At 66.8% G+C, this 22,014-nt stretch overlaps 1 protein-coding gene across 19 annotated transcripts in view; it reads right to left on the bottom strand.

The window, feature by feature from the left end:
* COL7A1 (collagen type VII alpha 1 chain) overlaps window positions 1–14,522 on the bottom strand; it is a 32,837-nt gene extending 18,315 nt beyond the window's left edge. For 7 of the 19 annotated variants that reach the window (XR_006165966.1, XR_006165968.1, XR_006165969.1 and 4 more), the window contains exons 1-47: window positions 14,149–14,516; window positions 11,810–11,900; window positions 11,515–11,695; window positions 11,279–11,438; window positions 11,094–11,187; window positions 10,849–11,007; window positions 10,471–10,634; window positions 10,243–10,372; window positions 10,032–10,154; window positions 9,248–9,397; window positions 8,448–8,567; window positions 8,172–8,318; window positions 7,852–7,968; window positions 7,626–7,775; window positions 7,311–7,439; window positions 7,076–7,222; window positions 6,798–6,923; window positions 6,583–6,726; window positions 6,375–6,500; window positions 6,154–6,300; window positions 5,943–6,071; window positions 5,715–5,861; window positions 5,414–5,536; window positions 5,182–5,328; window positions 4,967–5,103; window positions 4,758–4,884; window positions 4,534–4,677; window positions 4,302–4,462; window positions 4,150–4,197; window positions 3,940–3,966; window positions 3,780–3,824; window positions 3,488–3,580; window positions 3,094–3,165; window positions 2,715–2,750; window positions 2,584–2,637; window positions 2,286–2,354; window positions 2,081–2,194; window positions 1,711–1,737; window positions 1,511–1,564; window positions 1,336–1,398; window positions 1,148–1,207; window positions 962–997; window positions 780–824; window positions 529–564; window positions 364–408; window positions 207–242; window positions 99–125 (exon numbers count right to left, since the gene is read on the bottom strand). Coding sequence is in view for 11 of the 19 variants with exons in the window: in XM_042799621.1 (XP_042655555.1) it covers window positions 99–125; window positions 207–242; window positions 364–408; window positions 529–564; window positions 780–824; window positions 962–997; window positions 1,148–1,207; window positions 1,336–1,398; window positions 1,511–1,564; window positions 1,711–1,737; window positions 2,081–2,194; window positions 2,286–2,354; window positions 2,584–2,637; window positions 2,715–2,750; window positions 3,094–3,165; window positions 3,488–3,580; window positions 3,780–3,824; window positions 3,940–3,966; window positions 4,150–4,197; window positions 4,302–4,462; window positions 4,534–4,677; window positions 4,758–4,884; window positions 4,967–5,103; window positions 5,182–5,328; window positions 5,414–5,536; window positions 5,715–5,861; window positions 5,943–6,071; window positions 6,154–6,300; window positions 6,375–6,500; window positions 6,583–6,726; window positions 6,798–6,923; window positions 7,076–7,222; window positions 7,311–7,439; window positions 7,626–7,775; window positions 7,852–7,968; window positions 8,172–8,318; window positions 8,448–8,567; window positions 9,248–9,397; window positions 10,032–10,154; window positions 10,243–10,372; window positions 10,471–10,634; window positions 10,849–11,007; window positions 11,094–11,187; window positions 11,279–11,438; window positions 11,515–11,695; window positions 11,810–11,891 (4,698 nt within the window). In the remaining 8 variants the exon portion in view is untranslated. Of the gene's footprint in view, window positions 1–98; window positions 126–206; window positions 243–363; window positions 409–528; window positions 565–779; window positions 825–961; window positions 998–1,147; window positions 1,208–1,335; window positions 1,399–1,510; window positions 1,565–1,710; window positions 1,738–2,080; window positions 2,195–2,285; window positions 2,355–2,583; window positions 2,638–2,714; window positions 2,751–3,093; window positions 3,166–3,487; window positions 3,581–3,779; window positions 3,825–3,939; window positions 3,967–4,149; window positions 4,198–4,301; window positions 4,463–4,533; window positions 4,678–4,757; window positions 4,885–4,966; window positions 5,104–5,181; window positions 5,329–5,413; window positions 5,537–5,714; window positions 5,862–5,942; window positions 6,072–6,153; window positions 6,301–6,374; window positions 6,501–6,582; window positions 6,727–6,797; window positions 6,924–7,075; window positions 7,223–7,310; window positions 7,440–7,625; window positions 7,776–7,851; window positions 7,969–8,171; window positions 8,319–8,447; window positions 8,568–9,247; window positions 9,398–10,031; window positions 10,155–10,242; window positions 10,373–10,470; window positions 10,635–10,848; window positions 11,008–11,093; window positions 11,188–11,278; window positions 11,439–11,514; window positions 11,696–11,809; window positions 11,901–12,852; window positions 12,892–14,148 lie in introns of those variants that run through there. The other 12 variants (XR_006165972.1, XM_042799622.1, XM_042799623.1 and 9 more) reach the window with 7 other exon arrangements.
* Window positions 14,523–22,014: the final 7,492 nt, after the last annotated feature.

The raw sequence follows: 22,014 nt of genomic DNA, 5'->3' as shown, positions 1-22,014 counted from the left end.
GGGGGAGAAGCAGAGAGGACCGTGCTGGGTGCTGCCCAGGGCTGCCTGTCCCGGGGCTGGGGCAGGCAGAGGTGGACATGCCGGGCAGCATCACTTACCGGCTTGCCAGGTGGTCCCGGATCACCCTGCAGAAAGATGGGTGTCATTGCCAGCCCCTTCCCCACCAGCCCCCCACCAGCCCATGGGGGATCCTGCTTCACCCTCACCTTCTCCCCCCGGGGGCCGGCTGGTCCCGGAGCTCCCTGTGGTGAGAGAAGAGACCTCAGGGGCCTGGCGGTGCCTGGGGACACAAACCCAGGGCACGGCAGCCCCCTGCCCCCGGGGTGCTGGCTCTGCAGCACCACTGCCATTGCCCCAGCTCACCTCTCTGCCCGACAGCCCCGGGCGCCCTGGGGCTCCCGCCTCGCCCTGCAGGAGGGGAGGAAGAGGAAGGTGTCAGGGGCATTCTCCCACCCTGTGACGGGGTGGCTGCTCCAGGACAGGGCAGGCATCACCCCAGCATGGCCACAGCCACCCCAGCCCACCTACCTTCTCGCCCTCGGGGCCCGGCACGCCACGGTCCCCCTGCAGAGTGAAGCAGAGGAGGGTTTCAGGGAGCCTTCCTCCCTCCACGCGACACTGGCCCCTGCCCCAGAGCCCTTCAAGGCCCAGCCCTGAACCCCATCGGAGACCTCTGGGCTCTGACAGTGACCCTGGGGCAGAGCCACCCCAGGGCCACAGGGACACCAGGACCCGCTGATGCTGCCAAATGGCACGGTCCCACTCTGGCGCTGTCTCACCTTCTCACCCATCTCTCCCAGCTCGCCCGGTGCCCCACGGTCTCCCTGGCACAGGAGAAAGATGGGGTCAGGGACAGCAGGACCCGCAGGGGACAGCATGAGTGCCAGCATGGCACCCAGACCCCTTTTTTTCCCTGATGAAGGCAAGGAGAGAGCATCCCTTCAGACCCCACACCACTTACCTTCCTGCCCTGCTCCCCCGGCAGTCCTCGAGGACCCTGCAAAAGAGGATGGAGAAGCTGTTATCTCTGGCATGGCAGGACAAATGCCCACACTGTCTGGAGCAGGAGCCCTCCAGTGTGCCCTCGGGGCTTGGCTCACCAGCAAAGCCAGCTCCTGCCCGCCTTACCTTCTCTTGGGAAACTCACCCGGTCTCCAGGGTCCCCAGGGCGGCCGGGTGGCCCTGGGAAACCTTCTTGGCCATCGCCCTGAGGAGTAGGAAAGGCAACAGCCGTGCCCGTGAGACAGGGATGCCCATGAGATGGGGATGGGCATCCCCACTGAAGAGCGGTGCAGGGTCTGGCCCCATCACAGAGTGTCCCCACCACCCCCTTACCTTCTCTCCCTTCAGTCCAGGGGGCCCGGCAGGTCCCCGGGGCCCAGGGTCCCCAGGCAGGCCCTGCAAGAGAGCACAGCTCAGCCCCTGGAGATGCAGCTCAGCCTTGGGGACACATGGCTGCAGTGGCCCTGCTCCCCTTTGCCGTCCCCACTGCCCTAAGGGCTGAACTCACCGGGGGGCCGGGCTCCCCTCGAGGCGCTACCCCATCCACAATTCCGGGGGGGCCCTGCAGAGACAGGGGTCAGCTCCTGTGTGATGGCCTCAGGGAGCTCAGTCCTTCCCAGCGCCCTGGGGGGGCTGCAGTGCCCTTGGGCACCCACGGGACCTCCATCCAGGAGGGCAGAGGAGCCAGGGAAATGCAGAGCCACTCACCCTTTCCCCTCGGTCACCCTTCTCCCCCTGCAAGGACAAAAAAAAAAATGCAAGTAAGGGTAGGTCTGGGCTCTTCCCATGCTCCCCTCAAACGGAAGGGGAACATGCTGGATGGAGCCCATCATCAGTGGTATCAGGGCACGTGCATGCCATGTGCCTCTCCCTACACTGGCCAGTGCTAGCAACAGCTCATGCACATGTATGTGTGCGTGGGCACAGCTGATGGGGGGCACAGCTGGTGGGGGGCACAGCCCATGAGCAGGACCAGGAGGAGTGCACGGGGGAGCAGCTTCAAGCGGCTGGCTGTTCCTGCATCCACCTGTCCACACATCCCCCCAGCTGACCCCATCCTGCACTGGTGGGGACGTACCTTCACAAACTCTCCTGGAGGTCCTGGTGGCCCCATGGGTCCAAGGGGGCCGGGAGGGCCTGGATCACCAAAGGGCCCCCGTGGGCCAGGGCTGCCGGGGGGGCCAGGGCTGCCCTGGAGGACAGAGATACTCCATTAGCTGGGCCAGCAGCACGGGGTGGGGGTGCTGGCAGAGATCCCTTGGCATTGCCACCCCCATACCTACCGGTGTGCCCGGCTCCCCTTTCCGGCCTGGCAGCCCCTGTCCTCCATCCACAATCACCCTGGGCTCTCCCTGAACGAGGAGGGGGAGGAAAAATCAGTGTCCCCATGTGCCCTGTTGTGTCCCCACTGCAGGACGAGAGCCACAGTGCCACGAGGCCAGGAGCCCAGCAGGGAGATTGGGAGGCGCTGGGGTCACCCAGACACCAAGTACCAGGAGATGCCAAGGGCTGAGATGTGCCCACCAGGGTCCCCGCTGCCCCCAGGGACCCCCATGGGGCAGCCCTGTGCCCATCACCTACCGGCTCGCCTTTCTCCCCCTTCGGGCCAGAAAGCCCCATTGGCCCCCGTGTCCCCTGGGAAGGAAAGACAAGAGTGAGGTGAGGGGTCTGGGGCGGGGAGCAGAGCTAGAGAGGAGTGGGGCCATACTCACGGGATCCCCTCGGAGGCCAGGGATGCCCTGGGTGCCCTGGAAAACAACAGCTCAGGAGGTGAATGCATGTCCCTACCAGCCAGGGGCGCGGGGATGGGATGGGATGGGATGGGATGGGATGGGATGGGATGGGATGGGATGGGATGGGATGGGATGGGATGGGATGGAGGCTCCAGCCAAGGCAGGGATGGACAGTCCCTGCCCAGTACACTTGGCCTGGGACACACACACAGGGGACAGTAGTGACCCTGCCAGCTATGGAGACCCCCCGTCACAGGGAAAGCGTAGGCAGAAGCTGGCTCAGGGAGCAGGCAGGGCAGGCAAGGCGATAGGAAGAGCCCACCATGCAGCAGAAAACCCAAGGGACACCCTCACTCACCGGCTGACCGGGTGATCCAGGGTTCCCAGGGCGGCCAGGACTTCCTGGTGTCCCATCAGCTCCAGGGAATCCCTGTAGGAGAGAGGAGCAATCATGTCAGCACCTGGTGCTCCCCAGCACTGCCAGACCCCACCAGTGCCCCAGGGTAGTGCTGGTCCCGGCACTGGGAGCCCAGGACAGCCCTGTGGCATAGCCAGGTCCCGGGGTGCCTTTCCCCTGCGTGGTGAGCTGGGGTGTGAGGGACCAGTGTGAGGCTCTCCAGGGGCATCCCCCCTCCAGCCTGGGTGAGGAGGAGGAGAAGGGAGAGATGAGAGGCAGAAAGAGGCCCCCCAGGGCCAGGTCACTGTGCCCAGGGCCCATGGGGTGTCTGGGTGAGGGGGTTGGAGGCACTCACTCTGTCCCCTTTCTTGCCCGGCCGCTCAACGCTCTCTCCTGGCAGGCCCTGTGGCCCTGGGGGTCCCGGAGGGCCAGGCAGCCCATGGCGGCCCTGGAGGGACAGTGGAGAGGATGAGCCAGGTGGCAGGCGGTGGCCAAGGGATGTTCCTCATCAGCTCCTGCAGCAAGGGCTGGACAGGTCCCTGCCCCACACCCACCTGCCGGCAGGACAAGGGGACACGGGGACCATGTCACTGCCCCCTGCCAGAGCGGTGCCCCCCATCTTCCCCCGCCCCCCATCAGAATATTACCGCCTCGCCAGGGGGGCCCGGTGGCCCCGTGCGTCCTTGCGGTCCCTGTGGAGATAAAGCCAGCGGTGAGCATCTCCTGCAGGCTGGCATCAGCACAGTTTGGGGGACACAGCCCCCCCCTCAGAGCCACCAGTGGCAGGGGGGATGCCAAAGCACTCACTGCCTCGCCGCGGTCTCCTTTCTCACCCTGAAAGGGGACAGAGGGAAGGGGTTAGGGGCTGCCTCCCCATGCTCGTGTCCCTACTGCGCTGCTGCCATCGGCAAGCTGGGGGGCCCCTGATCCATGCCGAGTCCCTGTGGTGCAGCACAACATGGCACAGCACGGCACGGCACGGCATGGCACAGCATGGCACGGCATGGGGGTGCTCACCCTGGGGCACTGCACAGTGCAGGGCTTCGGCTTCGGCTCCAGCTCCGGCTGACAAGACAAGGGAAGCCTGTGTGAAACTGGGGGTAGGAGAAGACCCCGGCCCCCGTGGGGCTGTGCCCCCTTCCCAGAAACTGGGGCCCCCCTGCCCTTACCCTGGTGGAGATGATGGTGCAGAGGTCATCGGTGAGCTCTCCCTCCAGCTCTGCCAGGGCACCGCCACCGTGGTAGATGTACCGCGGGTCCTCACCGGTGACCATGCGCCGGAGCTGCTCCCGGTCTGCCCCCTCCAAGCCCACCGCCAGCACCCGGACCCCTGAGCCGAGAGCACCCTTAGCACCCCGCAGAACTCCCCGCACACCCTGCTGGGACCCCATCCATCCTCACCCCCAGCTTTGACGTCCCTGGCTGCGGTGATGGCATCGTCCCCAGAGGGGCCATCGGCCAGGACCACCAGCACCGCTGGCACGCCTGGCCGGCGCCCTGCGCCAGGGCTCAGCAGGTAGGTCCTGGCGAAGGTGATGGCTGCTCCTGGGGAGGAAGAAGGAGGAGGGGGGCAGTCAGCGGGGTCCCGCCAGCCCGCTTCCCCGGCTCCTGGCACGGCCCCTCACCGATGGCGTTGCCGCTGGGCTCCTCGTAGCGCATGGTGCGGATCTGCTCCAGCACGGCGGGCAGGTCGCTGGAGCGGTTGAGGAGCAGCCAGGGCAGGCTGCGGTAGCTGTACGTGGCCAGAGCCACCTGCGAGGGTGCAGGGGAGCAGTGGGCACCACTGCCTGCCTGCACCCCCCCTGCATCCCCCACCGCCACGACAGCACCCTACCTGGGTGCCCTCAGGGCCCAGGCGCCCCAGGGCCGACACGGTGTTGGAGAGGAGGGTGCGGACGGCGTCGGCACCGGAGGAGCTGTCGCGGGTGCCATGCACCAGGAAGACGATGTCACCACGGGCGTCTCTGCAGACTGCGGGCAGGGGAGGGGTGAAGCCACCACCAGAGCGGAGACAAGCCCAGCCCGTCCCTGTGGTGACCCCCACCGTACCTGTGCGCTCGCTGACGGAGGTCTCGGCACCCGGCGTGCTCCCCAGGAGCGGGCGGAGGGTGAAGGTGTAACGCTGGCCCAGGTGCAGCCCGGAGACCTGCTGGGAGCTGGCAGCGCCGGGCAGCGTCCGCCTTGTCTCCCCGCCGGCTGCCACCCAGGGGACAGAGTCAGGGTGCTGGTGAGCCCCCGCAGGGATGCTGCCCCCCATCCCAGGGCCACCCCCCCACCTCACCTGTAGGAGGGGTCCAGGAGAGGACATAGCCGGAGGCACCGGGGACAGGGGTCCAGGTGAGCGTCACTGAGTCTCTCCGCACCTCCGTCACCCGCAGGCTGGTGACATGGCCCGGGGCAGCTGCTGAGGAGGAGGAGAAAGGGTGTCCCGGCCCCACAGGGCAGCCCCCACCCCGCTCCCGCCTCCCAACCATCATCCTCCCCAGCCCAAGGCTGGGAGACCCCAGTCCCCCAGGTGCCCCTCTGGGCTCCAGCCCCGCACCAGGGGTCCAACGCCTGCCTGGCCCCGCAGAGTCCCTTACCAGTGATGGCGGTGACAGTGACCGGCTCGCTCTCCCGGCCACCGGCCAGGCTGGTGATGGTGATGTGGTAGCGCCGGCCTGGCTCCAGCCCCCCCAGGTCGTAGGAGCTGGCAGTGGCTGGGAGCTGCTGGCTGCGCTGGGGTCCCCCTGCCCGGGGGGGAGAGAGGGGTGAGGGGGTGCAGCACGGGGGCTAGCAGGGATGCAGGGGTGCTGGCCAGCCACACTCACCCTCAGCCAGGCGCCAAATCAGGCGGTACCCGGCGCTGCCAGCCGCTGGCACCCAGGCCAGGCGCAGGCGACGCTCCGAGGCCTCCGTCACCTGGAAGCTGCTGACGGGGGGCAGCGGGGCTGCCTCGGCTACGGGGCAGAGGGGCAGGCGTTAGGGGGAAGGGGTGCTCGGTGCCACCCCGGGGTGCTGCCCCCCCGGCCCAGCACTCACGGGTGGTGACGACGATGGAGACGGGGTTGCCCTCCCGGTTGCCGATGAGCGCCGTCACCTTCACGGTGTAGGAGACACCTCCCTCCAGGTCGGGGATGTCGAAGGAGCTGATGTGGCCGGGGACCCGCTGGCTGCTCTCCGAGCCCCCTGCCAAGGACCGTGACATCAGCCCCCCACCCCCGCCGCCCTCACAACCCACCCCCATCCCCATCCCACGGTACCATCCCTGCGGCTCCACACCACACGGTAGGCTGTGGCTCCCGGCACGCCGACCCAGGTGACGCGGGCGACGTTGCTCCTGGACGCCTGCACCTCCAGCCGGGACACCGTCCCCACCTGCTCGGGCGCTGCGATACCGGGGGGGCCACTGTCACCCGGGCTCGCAACAAGCGGCACCAGCCAGCACTGACGGGTGGGGAGACACCTCACCTATCCGTCCCGTGGTGGTGACAGGGCTGCCCTCGCGGCCATCCACAACGGCCGAGACGCCGACGGTGTAGACGATGCCGGCACGCAGCCCCTCGATGGTGAAGGCGGTGGGGTCGGCAGGGAGCAAGCGGGATTGCTCCATACCTAGGAGAGACAGCCGGGATGCGAAGGGCTCTGGCACTGCTGCCACAGCATCCCACGGTCCCCGCACTCACCGTCGCTGCCCCGCCACGTCAGCAGGTAGCCCCCAGCGCCTGGCAGCCCTCGCCAGGTGACCCGCAGCTGGCTGGGACCGGCCTCCGTCACCCGCAGCTCCGAGACGCTGCCCACCACCGGGTACTCTGCACCATCCCCACCGTGTCACCTCAGGGTGACCAGAGAGGCCCCGCGGCCACACCGGCACCCCGAGGGCTTACGGGGTGACAGAGGACAAATGCATGCCGGGGGTGGGGAAAGCACAGTGTGGGGACTCCGGGTGCTGTACGGGACTTACTGAGGCGGACGGTGAGTGAGGCGGCACTGCCCTCCCGGCTGCCCACTAGCGCCGAGACGCGCACCAGGTAGGCGATGCCCTCCCGGAGGTCACCCAGCTCCAGCCCCGTCTGGCTGCCGGGGACGCGCCTCGTCCTCTCCGTGCCGTCTGTTGGGAGTGGGGCAGCCGTGGACGCTCAGCACCGGCCACCCAGGGTCCCCCGGGTGCCACCCATGCCCCCCACCTGTGGACTCACCCTGGTTGTTGCGCACCACCACTTTGTACTCGGTGGCGCCGGGGACGCCGGTCCAGCCCAGTCGCACCCGCCTGCCCGACTCCTCAACGAGACGCAGGTCTGACACGGCACCCACGAGTGCCTCCGCACCTGCGAGGGGATGCGATGAGGCAGGGCTGGAGCCTGGACAGCACAGCCCCCCTCCTCACCCTGGGCTGTGCTGATCTGGGGGGGGTCTCATGGCCAAGGGGGTCCCCGGTCTAAGCAATACCATGTGGGACATCCCTCCATCCCAGTGGCGTGGAAGGGTGGGGGACAACCACAGCGGTCACTCACCCGTCTGGAAGGTGGTGACGGGGGTAGCCACCTCCCCGCCATCATACAGCGTGTAGAGGGTGATGCGGTACTCGGTGCCCGGCTGCAGCCCCGTCAGCTGGTAGGTGTTGGTGCTGCTGGGCAGCGACACCGTCCTGGGGGGCTCCGGTCCTGCGGGGAGGGGAGGGTGACCACCGGTTGCCAGAACAGGGGGTCCACAGGGGGCAACCGGGCACCCTGAGCCCACCTGTGGCTCTCTTCCACTCCAGGCGGTAGCCACGGGCATCGCGGGTGCCGGTCCAGAGAACCTGGATGGACGTGGGGCCCAGGATGTTGGTCCGCAGGGTCTGCTCCACACCCGCCTCTGCAAGGGGGGACGCCATGGGCTGCCACGTGCCACTCTGCACCCGAGCCACCCACCCCGGCGTGTCCCCGGCCCCGCACACAGCAGGGTGGGCAGCACCACCATGGTGTGGGACCCTGCAGGGTGGTCCCCACGTGGCAATGGCACCGGGGGTAGAGCCAGAGGCCAGCGGCAGGATGGCACCACCCGTACCCACCACCTACCCGTCCTCTGCCGCACGGTGGCCGTGGGCCCCTCCAGCTGCCCGAAGAGCGGGGCCACTGTCACCACGTAGTCGGTGTTGGGCTGCAGCCCCCCCAGTATGTGCGATGTCCGCCCAGCATCCAGGTCCACCCTGTGCCTGTCCTGCCCTGCGAGAGCCAGCGCAGCAGACCCTTGAGAGGGGGTGGGTCTGGGCAGCGGATGCCACCGTCCCCTTCCCGTCCCTCCTCCCCGGGGCCAGCAGCAGAAGGGGAGCAAGCTCTGGGACAGGCACCTACCTGTGAGGGTCACCCAGGAGAGCCGGTAGCCAGTGGCACCGCCGAGGGGCTGCCAGGCCAGCAGCATGCTCTGCGATGAGACATTGTGGACGGCCAAGTGCTGCACACCCACCAGGCGCCCTGCGGGCAAGAGGTGCCCGGCTCGTCCCCCACGCAAGAGCAGGGGGCAGCAGGAAGCACCTTTGTCTGCAATCCCACCTGCTCTGGGGGGAGGAAGCCCCCTTGCCCCTGCTCACGGATGCTGAACCACACTGAGGTCACCGAGTGCAGCCTACACGCGGGCGGCTCCTTCAAAGCACCCCCGCTCCAGCAAACTGGAGCTCAAACGCCTTCCTTTTAATGCCTTAAATACTTTCTGCCAGTTAAGGCTGCCTGGGGCAGCTGAAGGAATCGCTTTGCCAAAATTTGAGGCTTGTAAAGGTGCTGCCTCAGGGCCTCACCCTCGCTCCTGCCCAGCAATGGTTTCCACCACCCTCACAGAAACACTGTTTTCACTGCAAAGAGCGCGGTGCTTGAATTCATAAAAAAAAAAAAAAAAAAAAAAAACCTGCATTTTTTCAGTCGACATTTTTACATCACGTGGGGAAAGCTCCAGCGGAAACACTCCCATAAGGCTACGAAGGAGCTGGGAGAGCACACAGCAGTCCATCCCCTCCGGGAGTACCTTTTGGGGCTCAGAGCATCACCCAGTAGCCATGCTCACCCGCATCCCCGGGGGGCACGGTGACTGGAGGGGTGTCCCTGGGCTTGGGGACTCATCCCTGTCCCCGGCTGAGCCCAGGGCTGGGTGCGGTGCTTACGTGTCCGGGCGGTGAGGGTGGCGGGGACGCCGGGCTGCTGCGCGTAGCGGGGTCGGAGCGTCACCACGTACTCGGTGTCGGGGCGCAGGTTGCTCAGCGTGGCCGACTGCGCGCTGGCCCCCAGGCTCTTCTCCTCTCCCTGGGCTGCTCCTGGGGAGGAGGTGGAGGGGTAAGGGTGGGCGCGGGGGCACAGCACACGCCGGGCCCAGCAGGGAAGGGGTGTCCGCGGGCCGGCACCCTGCCCTGGGAATGCCAGGCGGTGCCAGGGGTGGGGAGCGCTGGGAGAGGCTGGGATGGCGGCCAGGGCAGGGGCACCCATCGGAGCGCCCGGAGCCAGGGAGGGGCTTCCAGGTGCGTGGCTCCAGCCCAGCGCCCAGCTGGGACGGGGGGTCTGCCAGCCACCCCCCTTCACGCAGCGACCCCGCGCTCTCAGTCGTGGGCAGGGGCGCACACGGGGCCCCCGGCCGTCGCATACACCCGTGGGCACACTTTGAGCCCTGTGCAGCACCACCGCCCCTGGGGGCAGGAACACACGCGCCGCCTCCACAACCTCTGCAGGCACACGGGCCCCACAGCCTGCGCGTGAGCGGCGGCCGCCGCGGTGAAGGCAGGCGTGCACGCCCCCGCCGTGCTCTTGGCGTGCACCCCCAGCGTCACCCCCACGCACCCCCCGCCCCGTGCACGCACCCTGCCACACAACCCCCTGCCACGTCCTGCCTGGCCCATGGATGCAAAAGTCAGGCATCCAGGCGGGACCGTCCCCTCGCAGGGACTGTCCCCTCACCTTGCATGGCGTAGCTGAGGCTGTAGCCCAGGGGGGGCTCGGGGCCGGGCTGCCAGGCCAGCCGCAGGAAGGTGGGTCCAGTCTCCACCACACGGAAATCCAGCATGGAGCCACCACGGCTCTCTGGGGGCACAGGGAGCCAGGGATGAGCCCCCAGCCCCACGTGCTGCGGGCTGCCCACAACCCCATCCCCGTGGGCATGGACACTCACGGGTGCGTGCTCGGCCAGACACCGACTCGCCAATGCTGTTGGCGTACTGGGCAGTGACGGTGACCAGGTACTCCGTCCCTGTGCGCAGTCCCCGCAGCACAGTGCTCGTCTCCCGCGGCCCCAGGCTCACCTGGGCAGGGACAGTGTCACCCCCCCGCCATTCCCAGGCCACTCCTGGGGCCGCCGGGCACCCCTGGGGACTCTGGGCGGACTGGGGGGAGCGCTCACCTCCTGCCTCTCTGCCACGATCGGCTGCCCCAGCCCCGTCAGCGGCACATGGTGCACCCGGTAGCCGGTGACGGGGCCACTGGCTGCCGTCCAGCGGATCCGCACCTGGTCGAGGCCCCGTTCCAGGATCTCCAGGTTGGAGGGGCCGGTGTGGCTTGGCCCATCTGTGGGGGGAGCACAGGGGCCATCAGCTTCAGGGTGCTTGGGGTGGCAGGGAGAGCTTGCCGTGGTGGCACAGCCACAGGCCCAGCGGACCGGGATGGCCACGAGGGCGTTTTGGGAAGGATGGGTGCTAAGTGTGCACTCAGGGTGAGCACAGCCTGGCACCCAGCACCACTGGCACACATAACCCGCAGGGAGGAGGGTGGGTGCCCATACCCAGGAGGTGCAGGGTGCCACCAACGCTCGTGCACACTCTGCGCGTCATCAGCGGCACCAGCGTCCCCAGCAGCTTGAAGTCACCGACGTAGAAGAAGAAGGCCTCGGTGGGCACCGAGGCCACACGGATCAGCTCCTTGTGGTCAGCATTCTTGATCCCTGGCAGGCATGGAGATGATGGGCGAGGGCAGGGACCCTGAACCCGGGCAGGAGCCCCCCTCAGCCAGCGCTGAAGCCTCGCTCACCCACAGCAAAGACCTTGATGCCCTGGCTCTTCATCTTCGCTGCCGGCCCCTCGGCGTCATCCTGGGACTTGCCATCCGTGATGAGGATGCAGATCTGAGGGGTCGGGCGAGAGCCATGAGACCCAGCCTGGGGACCACGCTGCACCCCTCTCCAGGTGTCCCCAGGGCCACCGCCCTGCACGCACCTGGGGGACCCCTGGCCGGAGCTGCGTGGGGCCGAAGAAGTTGTCAGCGACGTAGCGGAAGCCAGCACCGGTCCGCGTGTTGCCACCCTTGTAGCTCAGCTGCTGGATGGCCTTCCGGACGCTTGTGCCGTCACTGTGCTGGGAGAAGGGGAACTCCACCCTGGGGGGTGCGGGAGACGGGTCACCTCCCGGCCCTGCCGCCCCGCCACCCCGCATGTCCCCTCCCCGGGGCTCACCGCGGTTCGTCGCTGTACTGCGCCACGGCGAAGCGCACCGCCTTCTCGCCCACCGCCGGCACGAAGGGCCCCACCAGCTCCTCCATGAAGGCGCGGACGGCGCGGAAGTTGTTCCTGCCGATGCTGGATGAGCCGTCCACCAGGAAGGCGATGTCAGCCTCCAGCACGTCCTTGCACACCGCTGCGGGGGAGGTGACGGCGCTCAGGGCACCGACCGGCACCACAGCACGGTGGTGCTGGGCCCCTCTCGCCCCTCCTCGCCCCACCCCACGTGCACCCAGGGCTCAGCACCCACCTTGGCTCCTCTTCTGCGCCGTGGCAGCCGGGGGGCCCAGGAGCGTGGGGAGCACGGCGAGGAGCAGGAGCCGGCTGCTCATCGTGGGAGCCTGCGGGAGAGGATGCTGCCAGCGCCGCCCCACACCAGCCCCACGCCTCCGGGGACAGCGCGGCGGTGCCCAGGAGGTCCCAGCGCCGCGCCAGGATGCCTGGCAGCCTCGGGAGGGCAAGGTGCCAGCGCCAAGCTGGGCACGGCTGTTGGCACCCCACGACACAGGGGTGTGCCCCCGCTTTGAGCCGGGGCAGGGAGGCAGCGGGGCTTTGCCGGGCCACGTTACCAGACATCCCCTCGCCGTGGCAGAACAGCCCCGGCTCTGCCGCCTCACCGGAAAGTGCCGGGTGGGCAGCGGGCGGTCTGGCCAAGTGGGGAGCGTTGCTGGTGGGGCTGTCCCACAGCCACGGGGCAGGCCGGCGGCGGTGCCAGGTGTGGGAGGGCACGGTCGCCTGCGTGCCCTGTGCCCACCAGCGCCTGGCCCCGCTCCAGCCCTCCCCGGTCAGCCCGGCCGGGCCTACCCGCGGTCCTGCTGGCTGCCCGGTGCCCGGGGGAGCCGTGCCCGGGCCGGTGGGAGGCTGCCAGCCCCGGCTGCGGGATGTGCAGGGGCTCTGCCTCCACCAGCCCTGCCCGCCGCCTGCCCCACGCCTCGGCACCGGCTCACCCCGGCGGCTCCTGCCCACCGGTCCCCCCGCCTGCAGGGGCTCCCCGCCACCCCAGGAAGGGTGGGGAAAGCGGGGTGCTCTAAGGGAGCCAGGGTTAGGGGAGCCCCACCAGCGACACCCCCCCCCCCCCCCGCCACGGCCGCGGGGGGCACGCGGCCTGACACCGCTGCGATGGCCACGCCGGGTCTCAGCGCAAGCCCAGCCCGGCTGAACCCCGGCGGTGCGAGCCCGGTGGGCGGACGAGCGCCCACGGGTGCCCCCGTGGGAGGCTCGGTCCTGCCCGGCAGCGCCTTGCGCCTGCACCGGGACCCCCGCGACAGCCCCCCCCCGGCCACACGCACTCACCCACCGCCCCCGCGTGGGGCCGCGCCGCGCCGTGCCGAGCCGCTCCGTGCCGAGCCGAGCCGGGCGCAGGCGGTGCCGGCGCGGAGCGGCCCCCGGCGCTCCCGCCTCTTTATTGAGGGCGGCCCGGAGCGCGGTGCCGGGGTTGGGGGGGGGGGGGGGGAAGCGGGAATGCCGCGGCCCCCGCCCAGCCCGGCCCCCCAAAAAGGGCCTTTCCCACCCGCTGCCCGGGGAGGGGTGGAAAGTGGCTTTTCGGGCTGTTTCCCGCCCCGCAAAGTGTCACCCCTGGCTCCCCCCGCCGGTTGCACCCCGGGCAGGGGCTGGGGGGGGGGGGGGGGGGCCGAGATCGGGATGAAGCAGGAGGGGGTTGGACCCCCCGGAAGGTTTCTGCTGGGCTTGCCACGGAGACCTTGGTGCGGGGTCGAGCCGGCCCCGGTGGGGCTCAAGGCAGTTTTCCCTCCAGCATCTCCATCCTCCATGTCCCAGAAAGGTGGTGAGCGGCTCTGGGACCTGCCAGCCAGGGGCTAGCCACACACCTCCATCCATCTCGGGGGAATGTGTCCCCAGGGAGCTCAGGGCACTGCCTGGCCCTGGGCAGAGCTGGACAGAGCTGCCACAGGGACCCAAGCCCCTGGCCCCCTCTGGGCTAGAGCCTGGCTCTGAGCACCAGCCCTGGGGAGGATGATGGTGGTGAAGAAGGGCTGCTCTCCGCGTCAACACAGCTCCCACAAGGCTGCAGGATGGCCGGGCCTTGGCCAGGACCTTTCCTGCACCCACAGCTCATGGCACCCATCCCGTGGGACCCTAGCACCCGTGGCTCAAGTATGGGGACTTCCCCACAGCCAGCTGTGGGGCATCCTCCCCCCTGCTCCAGACATCATCTCCCAGCAGCTACCAGAGCAGGCTGGTGGCTGAGACCTACCCCAGAGTGAGAGAATCATGCTGGAAAGGCACTGCTGTTGTGGCTGCAGTTTGTGGGAGGAGGAGGGAAAAGGGAGCGAATGCCCAGCAAGGTGGGCAGGGACCCTGCACCGCCCCAGCCTCACTCCCTGCCCACCCAGCGACTGGCAGGACTGTCCCCTGGGGCTCCTCCTCAGCCCAGGGAGCCCCTCACCACCAAGGCACCCCGTGGGACCACACTGCTCCTTGGGGCACGTTACACTGCACCCCATCCTCCCTGCTGGTGCCTGTGCTCGCCCGGGGCTGCCCCCAGCTCACGGGCCCAACGTGTGCCCCATGCCACCTCCCCGCTGTCCCCTCGGTCACCCTGCCACCCTCTGTCCCCAGCGCCCTGCGTACCTGTGCCCTCCCGGACTCCGGCCCAGGGGCTCCCCTCCGGCTCCTGGCAGGGCAGCGGGCAGGTCTGGGGGCATCTTCCTGCAGGCAGCGAGGGGAGTGACAGTGGGGGTCCCTGGGGCCCAGGGCCACCTCACAGCTGGGGGCCCGGGGCAGGGCCACCTGCTACTGAGCAAAGATGCTCCAGGGCCGGCTGCAGGCAACTTTCCCAGGCACACACTGTTCCCAAGCAGGGGAGGAGCGGCGATGCCCCCACTCTTCTTAAAGGCACAGCAAGCAGTGCATCCCCTCCTCTTCATTAGCCTTCCTCTTGTTAGGCCCCAGCCCCGGCCCCCAAACCTGGCCAGCTGGCTCTGAAGTTCACCATGGCCACGGGTTTCCCCCTGCCTGCCCCAGCTCTGTGGGTCTGGCCGTGGGTTCATCATCCCCAGGTCAGGACCGTCCCCAAAGCCTCCTCCCGCTGGAGCTCACTTAATGAAGGCAGGGCGGCCTGTCCCAATTAGACAAGGGGCTTCGTTAAACAGGGAGCGGAGGGGGCTGCCAAGGGCTCTGTGGCTGGCCCCGGGCCCAGAGCTGGCGGAGCAGCCCCACAGCACGGTGCCGGCAGCGGGACACGGGCAGCCAGTGTCACCCCTGGCTAACGGGGGGGGCAGCACTGGAGCGAGCATCGCCCAGCAGGCACCCCAGCAGCGATGCTCTGCCGCCGTGCTGGGTGCTCTGCCTGCCACCTCGGCCCCCGGGAGCATGGCAGGCACCGGTGTGGGGTGATCCCCAAACACTGCTCCCCCCCACGGGCAGCCCATTAGCCCAGGAGCATCTTGACCATCCCACTAGCAGCATCCCCCTTGCGCTGGCACTGGAGCAGGGCATGAAGGGGTGCTGGGTCCCCAAAACCACAGTGCCTCCTCCTCTGCGGTGTTTCCCAGCTGCCCCCCACATACCAGGGCTGGGGAAGGAATCCGCGGCCCCGGGCGCGGGACGGTGCTGCCTCCGTGCAGGGAGAGCACCAGGTGCGAGTGACTCACGCGGCCGCCCTGCGCCGCTGCACGCCAGTCCCTCCGGGAACATCCCGAAAAGCTGTCGGCCCCTTCCCAAGCCTGGCAGGCTGGCAGCCAGGCCACCAGTCCTTTATTCCCACGGACTTGGGGTTCCCCATCTCCCAGCTGGCCTGGCCCCAAAGTACATTGACTCCTCTCCACTGACACCGATCAAAGCTTGCAGGGCTGACCCTAACCCCAGCCCCTCGCCCCTGCCTGCCCTGTGCATGGCATCCTGGTCCCTAAATGCCGCTCGCCAGCTGGTCACACACCACCGGTGGCACAGCCCCATAAGTCTCAGATCACAAGAAGCCCCAAAACATCTGCCCTGCTCCCTGCAGGGCACTGCCCTGGGCTGCAGGCACAGAGGGAACACCAGCTCCAAGCCCCGCAGAGGGTCACACCAACCCCAGGGATGGGACCCCCTCCAGTCTGAGAGTGGGCAGGTGGGAAACATCAGACCTGAGCCTCTCCCCGCCCTGAGCTTTCCAGGCAGTCAGCCTCACCGCTGCCTTAGTGGGAAACAAGAGGAAAATCTGTTTTCTTCAGCCCCAGGTGAGGTTTCAGCTCTGTCGGGAAGCAGGAAAGATGAGTCACATTGCACGGTGAGATGGGTGCTGGGCCACAGAGCCAGCTGTGACCGCAGTGCTGTGGGTCCCGTGCCCCATCCCCTGCCCACCCTCTCTACATCCCGCAGCCACTGCCTTCGGTGCTGATCCCGCACGGGCTGTGATTCAGCTAAACCCTTATAGGATTTTAGTTTCCTGGCCCTACAGCGGCCCAGCAGCGCTCCCTGCTCCGGCATGGCGTGGGCATCCCCAGCTGGCAGGGATGTACAGGGCAGCTCCAGGGATGGCCCACTTAAATTTGGGGGCTTTCAGGCAGAGGGGAGCCGCGGAGGGCTGGCTCTGAGGCGGGTGAGGGGAGGAGGAGCTGGCCGGGGCCGGAGGGGGAACCTCGCCTGCCGCGGGGGCCGGTTGGGACATGCTCCAGGAATGTCTCCCCGTACCAGTCACCACCAGCTCCCTGCTGCGGCACCCAGCTGCCTGCCTCCAGCATCCTGAGAAAGGGCCCCGCGGACCCCCGCCCCACCATCACCAGCCAGCTCGGGGAGAGCGCCCCGGGGCCAGCATCACACTCGTGGTGCAGCCTCGGGGACCTCTGTGGGAACCCACGGGGCTCCCCAGCAAGCCCGGGGCCACAAAATGGGGCCAGAGCAGGGAACCAGTCACCCCTTACCTCCTCCTGACCTGTCCTGTGGGGTTCGGGGTGGGAGGTGGCCGTGCCAGCCCTGCAGGCTGAGCTTCACAAAGGGAACGGACAGTTGGCTCCCAACTCCCCTGTGCTGGAGGGAACATCTTGCAGCACACCCCGCCCTGCTGCTGCCCAAAACCACATTCCTGTGGGAAAAAGAAGCAAAATATCATATCAGGGTGAAGCTGTGACCGGCGAGCTGACCGGTGGCTCTGGGGATGCCCAAAGTAAGGGGGATGCTGCAGGGACCACAGCGGGTGCAGAGGGGCAGCTGGGAGTGTCTGGTGGGTGAAGGATGAGGGGGGCAAGCGGTCCCACTGCAGGCAGGCTTGGGGTCAGGCTGAGCCCTCTGTGCCCCCCCCAAACCAGGGCTCCCTGTGGAGTGGGTGCGTGCCCCAGATCCCCCCACAGCTGCTGCAGAGGGATAGGAAGTTTTTTCTGCCCGTAAACTGTTGTGTCCGGAGGCTGCTGCCAGCGCGGCCGCACACCAGCATCTCACGGAGCTCCGCTGGACCGCGGCCAGGCCCTGCCGTCCACGCAGGCAGGGCTCGGGGAGGGAACAGTGACACTGCGGGGATGTGACACCCCCCCCCAGGCTGAGTCAGGCAGGAGAAGGCAGCCCTGGTCAGCCTGACCGCGGAGGCCGGGCTGGCTCTCAGGGACAGCGAGGGAGGGGAAAGCCAGGCACAACCAGGGCTCTGCCGAGGGCCGGCGGCGCTTTGCGATGGCATGGGGCCAGTGTGCCAGAAAGGGAGGGTGACGGTGGGGACGATGGCAGTGGGATGAGGAGCCAGCAGCACTGCGTGGGGCTCGAGAGTCACTAGCTAACAAGCTACCTTCTTCAGCTGCATCCCGCGGATGGGCTTTGGGGGATGCTGGGGATGCCCAGAGAGGCTGTATGGTGGCTGGGGCTGGGTGTTGGGGACCCGGGGGGGGCCAGGGCTGAAGTGCCCCATGCTGCAGGTGACCATTCACGCAGGCTGGCCCATCCGGCAGGAATCTGTCTTCTCAACTGATTGAGGCATGAGCTGTTCCCCTTTGCCTCTGGCCCCATAGCCCCCACCCTCAGCAAGGACCAGGCTCAGAGAAATCAACCTGGCTTTGCCCCAAGGATGGGGATGCAAGAGAGGGTGGAAGTGCAGGGACTGGGTGCAGCAAAGCTCCCCCAGCACCTCTGCGTGGGGCCAGCGCTGCTTTTCCCTGTGCTGACAGCCCCGTGGGGTGCACATGCCCTAGAGATGCCCTAACCAGCCCAGCATGCGCTGCTACAGAAGGGAAACTCCTGACTCTTCCTAAGGACAGACAAATTGCCTGCCTCGGGGGCAGCGTGGATTAGGGCACTCCCTGCCCAGCCCTGGGTGCGGGGTATGCAGGCAGCCACGGGCAGCGCCTGGGGCGCAGCCGGGCTCAGGGTGCACAGGCAGGGACCCAGGGACCCATCACCCTGTGAGAGCCGAGGCGGGCAGAGCAGGGGGAGCAGCTTTCCCCCGTCTGCCTGCAGGAAGGAGAAGATGAAGGGAAGCCAAGGGCATGTGCGGGCTGGGCCGGCGGCGCGCAGAGCGTGACTCGACACGCCGGGCGGCTGAGCCAGCCCGTGCCCGCCTGCACCGGGTGCCGGCACCCACCGGTGCCGCCCAGCCTGCCCACCCAACCCTGCGCAGCCGTGGGGGGCCCCCGGGGACCCGCACCATGGTCAGTGCAGAGCCTTGGGGCAGGCGGCGGGACGCAGAGGTGAAAGGTGGCATTTCTGCAGCCGTCCCCTGGGAGAGCAGGTGGGGGCAAGGACAGGTCCCCAGGGCTTCCCTGCAGTGCCAGTCAAGGTGAGGAGTGTGTCTCACCTGCAAACACCAAGGTGCCACGTCTCTGGCTGCCTCGAGCCCTCACCAGCATCCCTCGGGCAAGGTGTGCAGGCAGATGGGGCGGCTCAGCCCCCACTGGATGCTTTGGCGGGGGGGCTGTCACCAGGGCTGCTGGTGGCTTTGCACAGTGCCTGCCGCTCTGCACCAAACCTGGCACCCAGGAGGGAGGCAGGAGGGGAACTGTGGCTTCAGGGGACTTGGGGAGCATGTGGGACCCCGACACTGCTCCCGAGGACCTCACAGGAATATTCACCAGCGCCGCAGACAGGATGGTACCGCCGCTCTCTGCTTCAAATCCGACTGACCCAGGGAGGAGCTGAGCAGGAGTGCAGGACACAGAACCCAGCCCTGCGGAGCCAGGGCACCCTTGCCACATGAGGGACAAGCCTCCCACCTGCTCCCCAACCCCACAGCACCTCCACACCCCATCAGAGCGGGATAAGCACCATGAAGGCATGGCTGCCCCATCCCTCCTCCCCCAGCCCCAGAGCTGGGACCAGCCAGTGCAGGAGAAGACAGGCAAGACTTCTCCACTTTCCCTGTGCGCAGGAGCTGCTCTGCTGCCCGATGCTGAAATTTTCCCCCTCCTATGGGTGGGAAACAGCATCTGCCCGGCTCCCAGCATGGCACCTAGAGCCACAAGGCCAACTGCAGGCTAACTTGGCCACTGGAATCCCCACAGACCCAGGAGACCCTGCAGGAGCAGGCAGCAGCGTGGTTGAGGGTCTCAGGGGGAGCAGCGGGGCGGCAGGGGCACGCAGCAACCGCTTGCCAGGCAGGGAGGAGGAATGGTGGGCAGGCAGAACACGGGCCAGGGAAGCTGGAGCCATTCCCGGGATGCTGCCAGCTGTGCTGCAAAGAAGCTGCTCATCACAGGGGGTTCACACAGCTTGATGGGGCTGGGAGTATTTTGTTCCTCCTTCCAACGGCAACAGCAGATGCCTCCCCCGGCTCCAGCAGATCAGGGCAGCTGTATTCCCAGGGGAGGAGTGTTGCTAAGAGGAATAACTGTGAGTCCGAGGAGCTGGCCCCTGGGGGTCCCTCTCCCAGCCCCAAAGGACAAGAGTGAGGACACGATGGACCACTGTCCTAGGACCCTGCCTGCTGCACCAGGGCTCGCTGTGGACAGTGACTGCCTTCCCAAGAGATGGAAACAATGAGCCACTAAGGGCTTGTGCACAAGCCCTCCTGCTCAGCTGTGGGCAGCGGGACAGCCGGCGCCGGCGGAGCAGCCAGAGGGACCCACGCTGGAGCTGCGCAAAAGGGAGTTTGCCCGCCTCAGCTCTCCTGCAAGCCCTGTGCCAGGAAAATGCTGCCCCTTGCTCGCTCCCCTTCCAGCCGATCCTGCTCTCACTTCCCCACTTTTGCATCTCAGCTACAGCGCTGGCAGCTGGGAGGACGGGGTGGTTGCTCAATGCTTCCTCCCTGCCTCTATTCAAGTGTTTCACAATCTGCACCAACACCCCCTAAAAACTACCCGCGGCTCTATATAAATTTCTGGCAGGGCTCATGAAAGAGCCCCTATCCCACTGCTCATGGGGCTTGGCCGCTCCTTGCGCAAGCGGGGCCCGACGGAGCCGTGGGGAGCACAGCCACAGGCCAGGAGCTGCTGGGAGAGGTGGGGAGCAGCCCCCCAGCCCTGCAGGCAGCCACTGGGATGTGCTCTGCCAGGGAGGGGACAGCGCAGCTTGCACCAGGGACGTGCAGGAGCACAGAAGGGCATACATACCGCTGGAGAGGCAGGGCCATGCTGCAGCCTCCAGGGAAGGGGATTTTGCAGGTCTTTGGGTGCTGGTAAAGGCACATGGATGGCACAAGCCTCTGTACCTGCAGGATGCCATCATGCCTTCCCCTAGCAGGGGTATGCCAGCTAACAGCAGCTGCAGGATACTGCCCTGAATGTTTTATATGGCAGCCATGGTCCACAGGAAGGAGGATCAAAGTTTGGTCATCAGTTTGCTGGGGTGATAAGGAAGCGTTGGAGGGGGGTGGGGGGACAGCACCCAGGGGACCAAGGCTGCAGGAAGGGCCAGGAGCACCCCTACCTGCAGGGTGGCAGCCAGGGCGCAGGGGCGACAGGGCTCTGGAGGGATCTGTGCAGTTCACGAGATCAGACTTGTCCTCACGGCTCTCCCCCGCAAGGCTGTGCCATTGCTCCTTCAGCTCCTTGGCTGGGTGCCCGACTCCAGAAGAAAAGAATAAAAAGGACGAAGCATCCGCCCTGCCCCACCGGGTGAATCGCTGTCTGTCACCATGGGAACTCCTCCCTCCCCAGACCCCCCCCCAGGATGACTTCATATCTCCGTCGAGCAGGAGGGATGCGTCACCAGGATGGCACGGGGCGGGTGGACACGTACGTCTCACGCGAGGACCTCTGCAGCAGCGGACATGGGGCAGGATGCTGCAGAGCTCCGGGGAGAAGGCTGAGCAGCCCAGGTCCGGCAGAGGATGGGGTACAGTCTGCACCCACGCAGCACATCCCCAGAGGAATGGTGACCGGGGGCTCTCAGAGCTCCAGCTCCCTGAAGAAAACAAGTCTCCAGCACGTCGACCCACCTCCCCGTTGCCGTTGAGGACAGAGGGGCGCAGGATCCTGTCTCTGGCCCCCTGCCACCTTCGGGAGGCACCAGCCTGGGACCACGAGAACCTCATCCCTCTCCATCCTCCTCATCACAGCAGGGCAAGGTCACCCGTGAGTCACCACTGCGCGTGCGAGGCAGAAACAGGAGATACTTGCATTCCCATGTCATAGGGGCTCCTGCCAAGTGCTGCACATCTGGAACAGCTGTAAACAAAGCAGGGGAAGCTGGAGAACCACAGCAGCAAGCAACTGGGGGCAGTGGGGATGTCCAGCCTTGCAGCAGCTGGGTAGGGGGAAGGGGTAGAAATAAATGCAGAAGCACCACCCGGAGCCCAGACTCCCGGGGCTCAAGCACGCTCCCCCGCCGCCGGCCCCTGGAAGCCCCGGGGCACACCGGGGCACCCTCCGTGCCGGGTGAGCAGCAGCAGGAACTCGCCACGGACACACTGCCCGCTGCTGGGCTCTGCCTGCTGCTCCGCTTCCTAGAGCCACTGTTCACCAAGCCTCTCACGAGAGGCCCCGGCCCCACTCGCCGTGTCCACGGGCAATCATCACTTCACAGATCCCTAGCTGGAAATCACATCCTCCAAGTTCCATCGGTAGCACCAAGTCTGTTCCTTGATTGTTATGAGCACTACTTTGGCGCGATGTGGTCTCAGTGGAGAGGACATGGTTTTGGTATATATGAATCTGTACAATGCTAGACTGACTGTACCCAGAGAAGCTCAGAATACAGTTTTCTGAAGCTGAGTATACACAAAATCCTAAATCTCAAAAGCAACACAACGTTAATTCCCTAGATTAAACATTCAAATACGGAAGAACAAAATCCGCCACCCTCGAAGAGTCAGCTTACTCTTCCCTAAATATAACAAACAAGAGATAAGCAGCATGTTCCTTTTTCAGCTGTATCCAAGTGCTTACTCTGAATAAAAGTTACGTGCAAATTACAGAATAGTGCATAGTACTGGAGCTATTTTACAAAACACTTTGCACATCTGAGTCGTTGTGTGCCATGAGCAGTGCACGCAGAGCAGCTTTGTTCTGTGTACTGCACTGAGTGCCAGTACTCACATTCATGGCAGGGCAACGCAGAGCCCAAAGCTAAACGCTCGATGTTGCACTGCAGGCTCTTGCT

The sequence above is a fragment of the Tyto alba genome, unplaced genomic scaffold, assembly GCF_018691265.1.
Source record: "Tyto alba isolate M040663 unplaced genomic scaffold, T.alba_DEE_v4.0 Super-Scaffold_3, whole genome shotgun sequence".
In the NCBI taxonomy this organism is placed as follows: Eukaryota; Metazoa; Chordata; class Aves; order Strigiformes; family Tytonidae; genus Tyto; species Tyto alba.
Note: the sequence above shows the minus strand (reverse complement) of the source record. Positions and strands in the feature narration are given on the sequence as shown.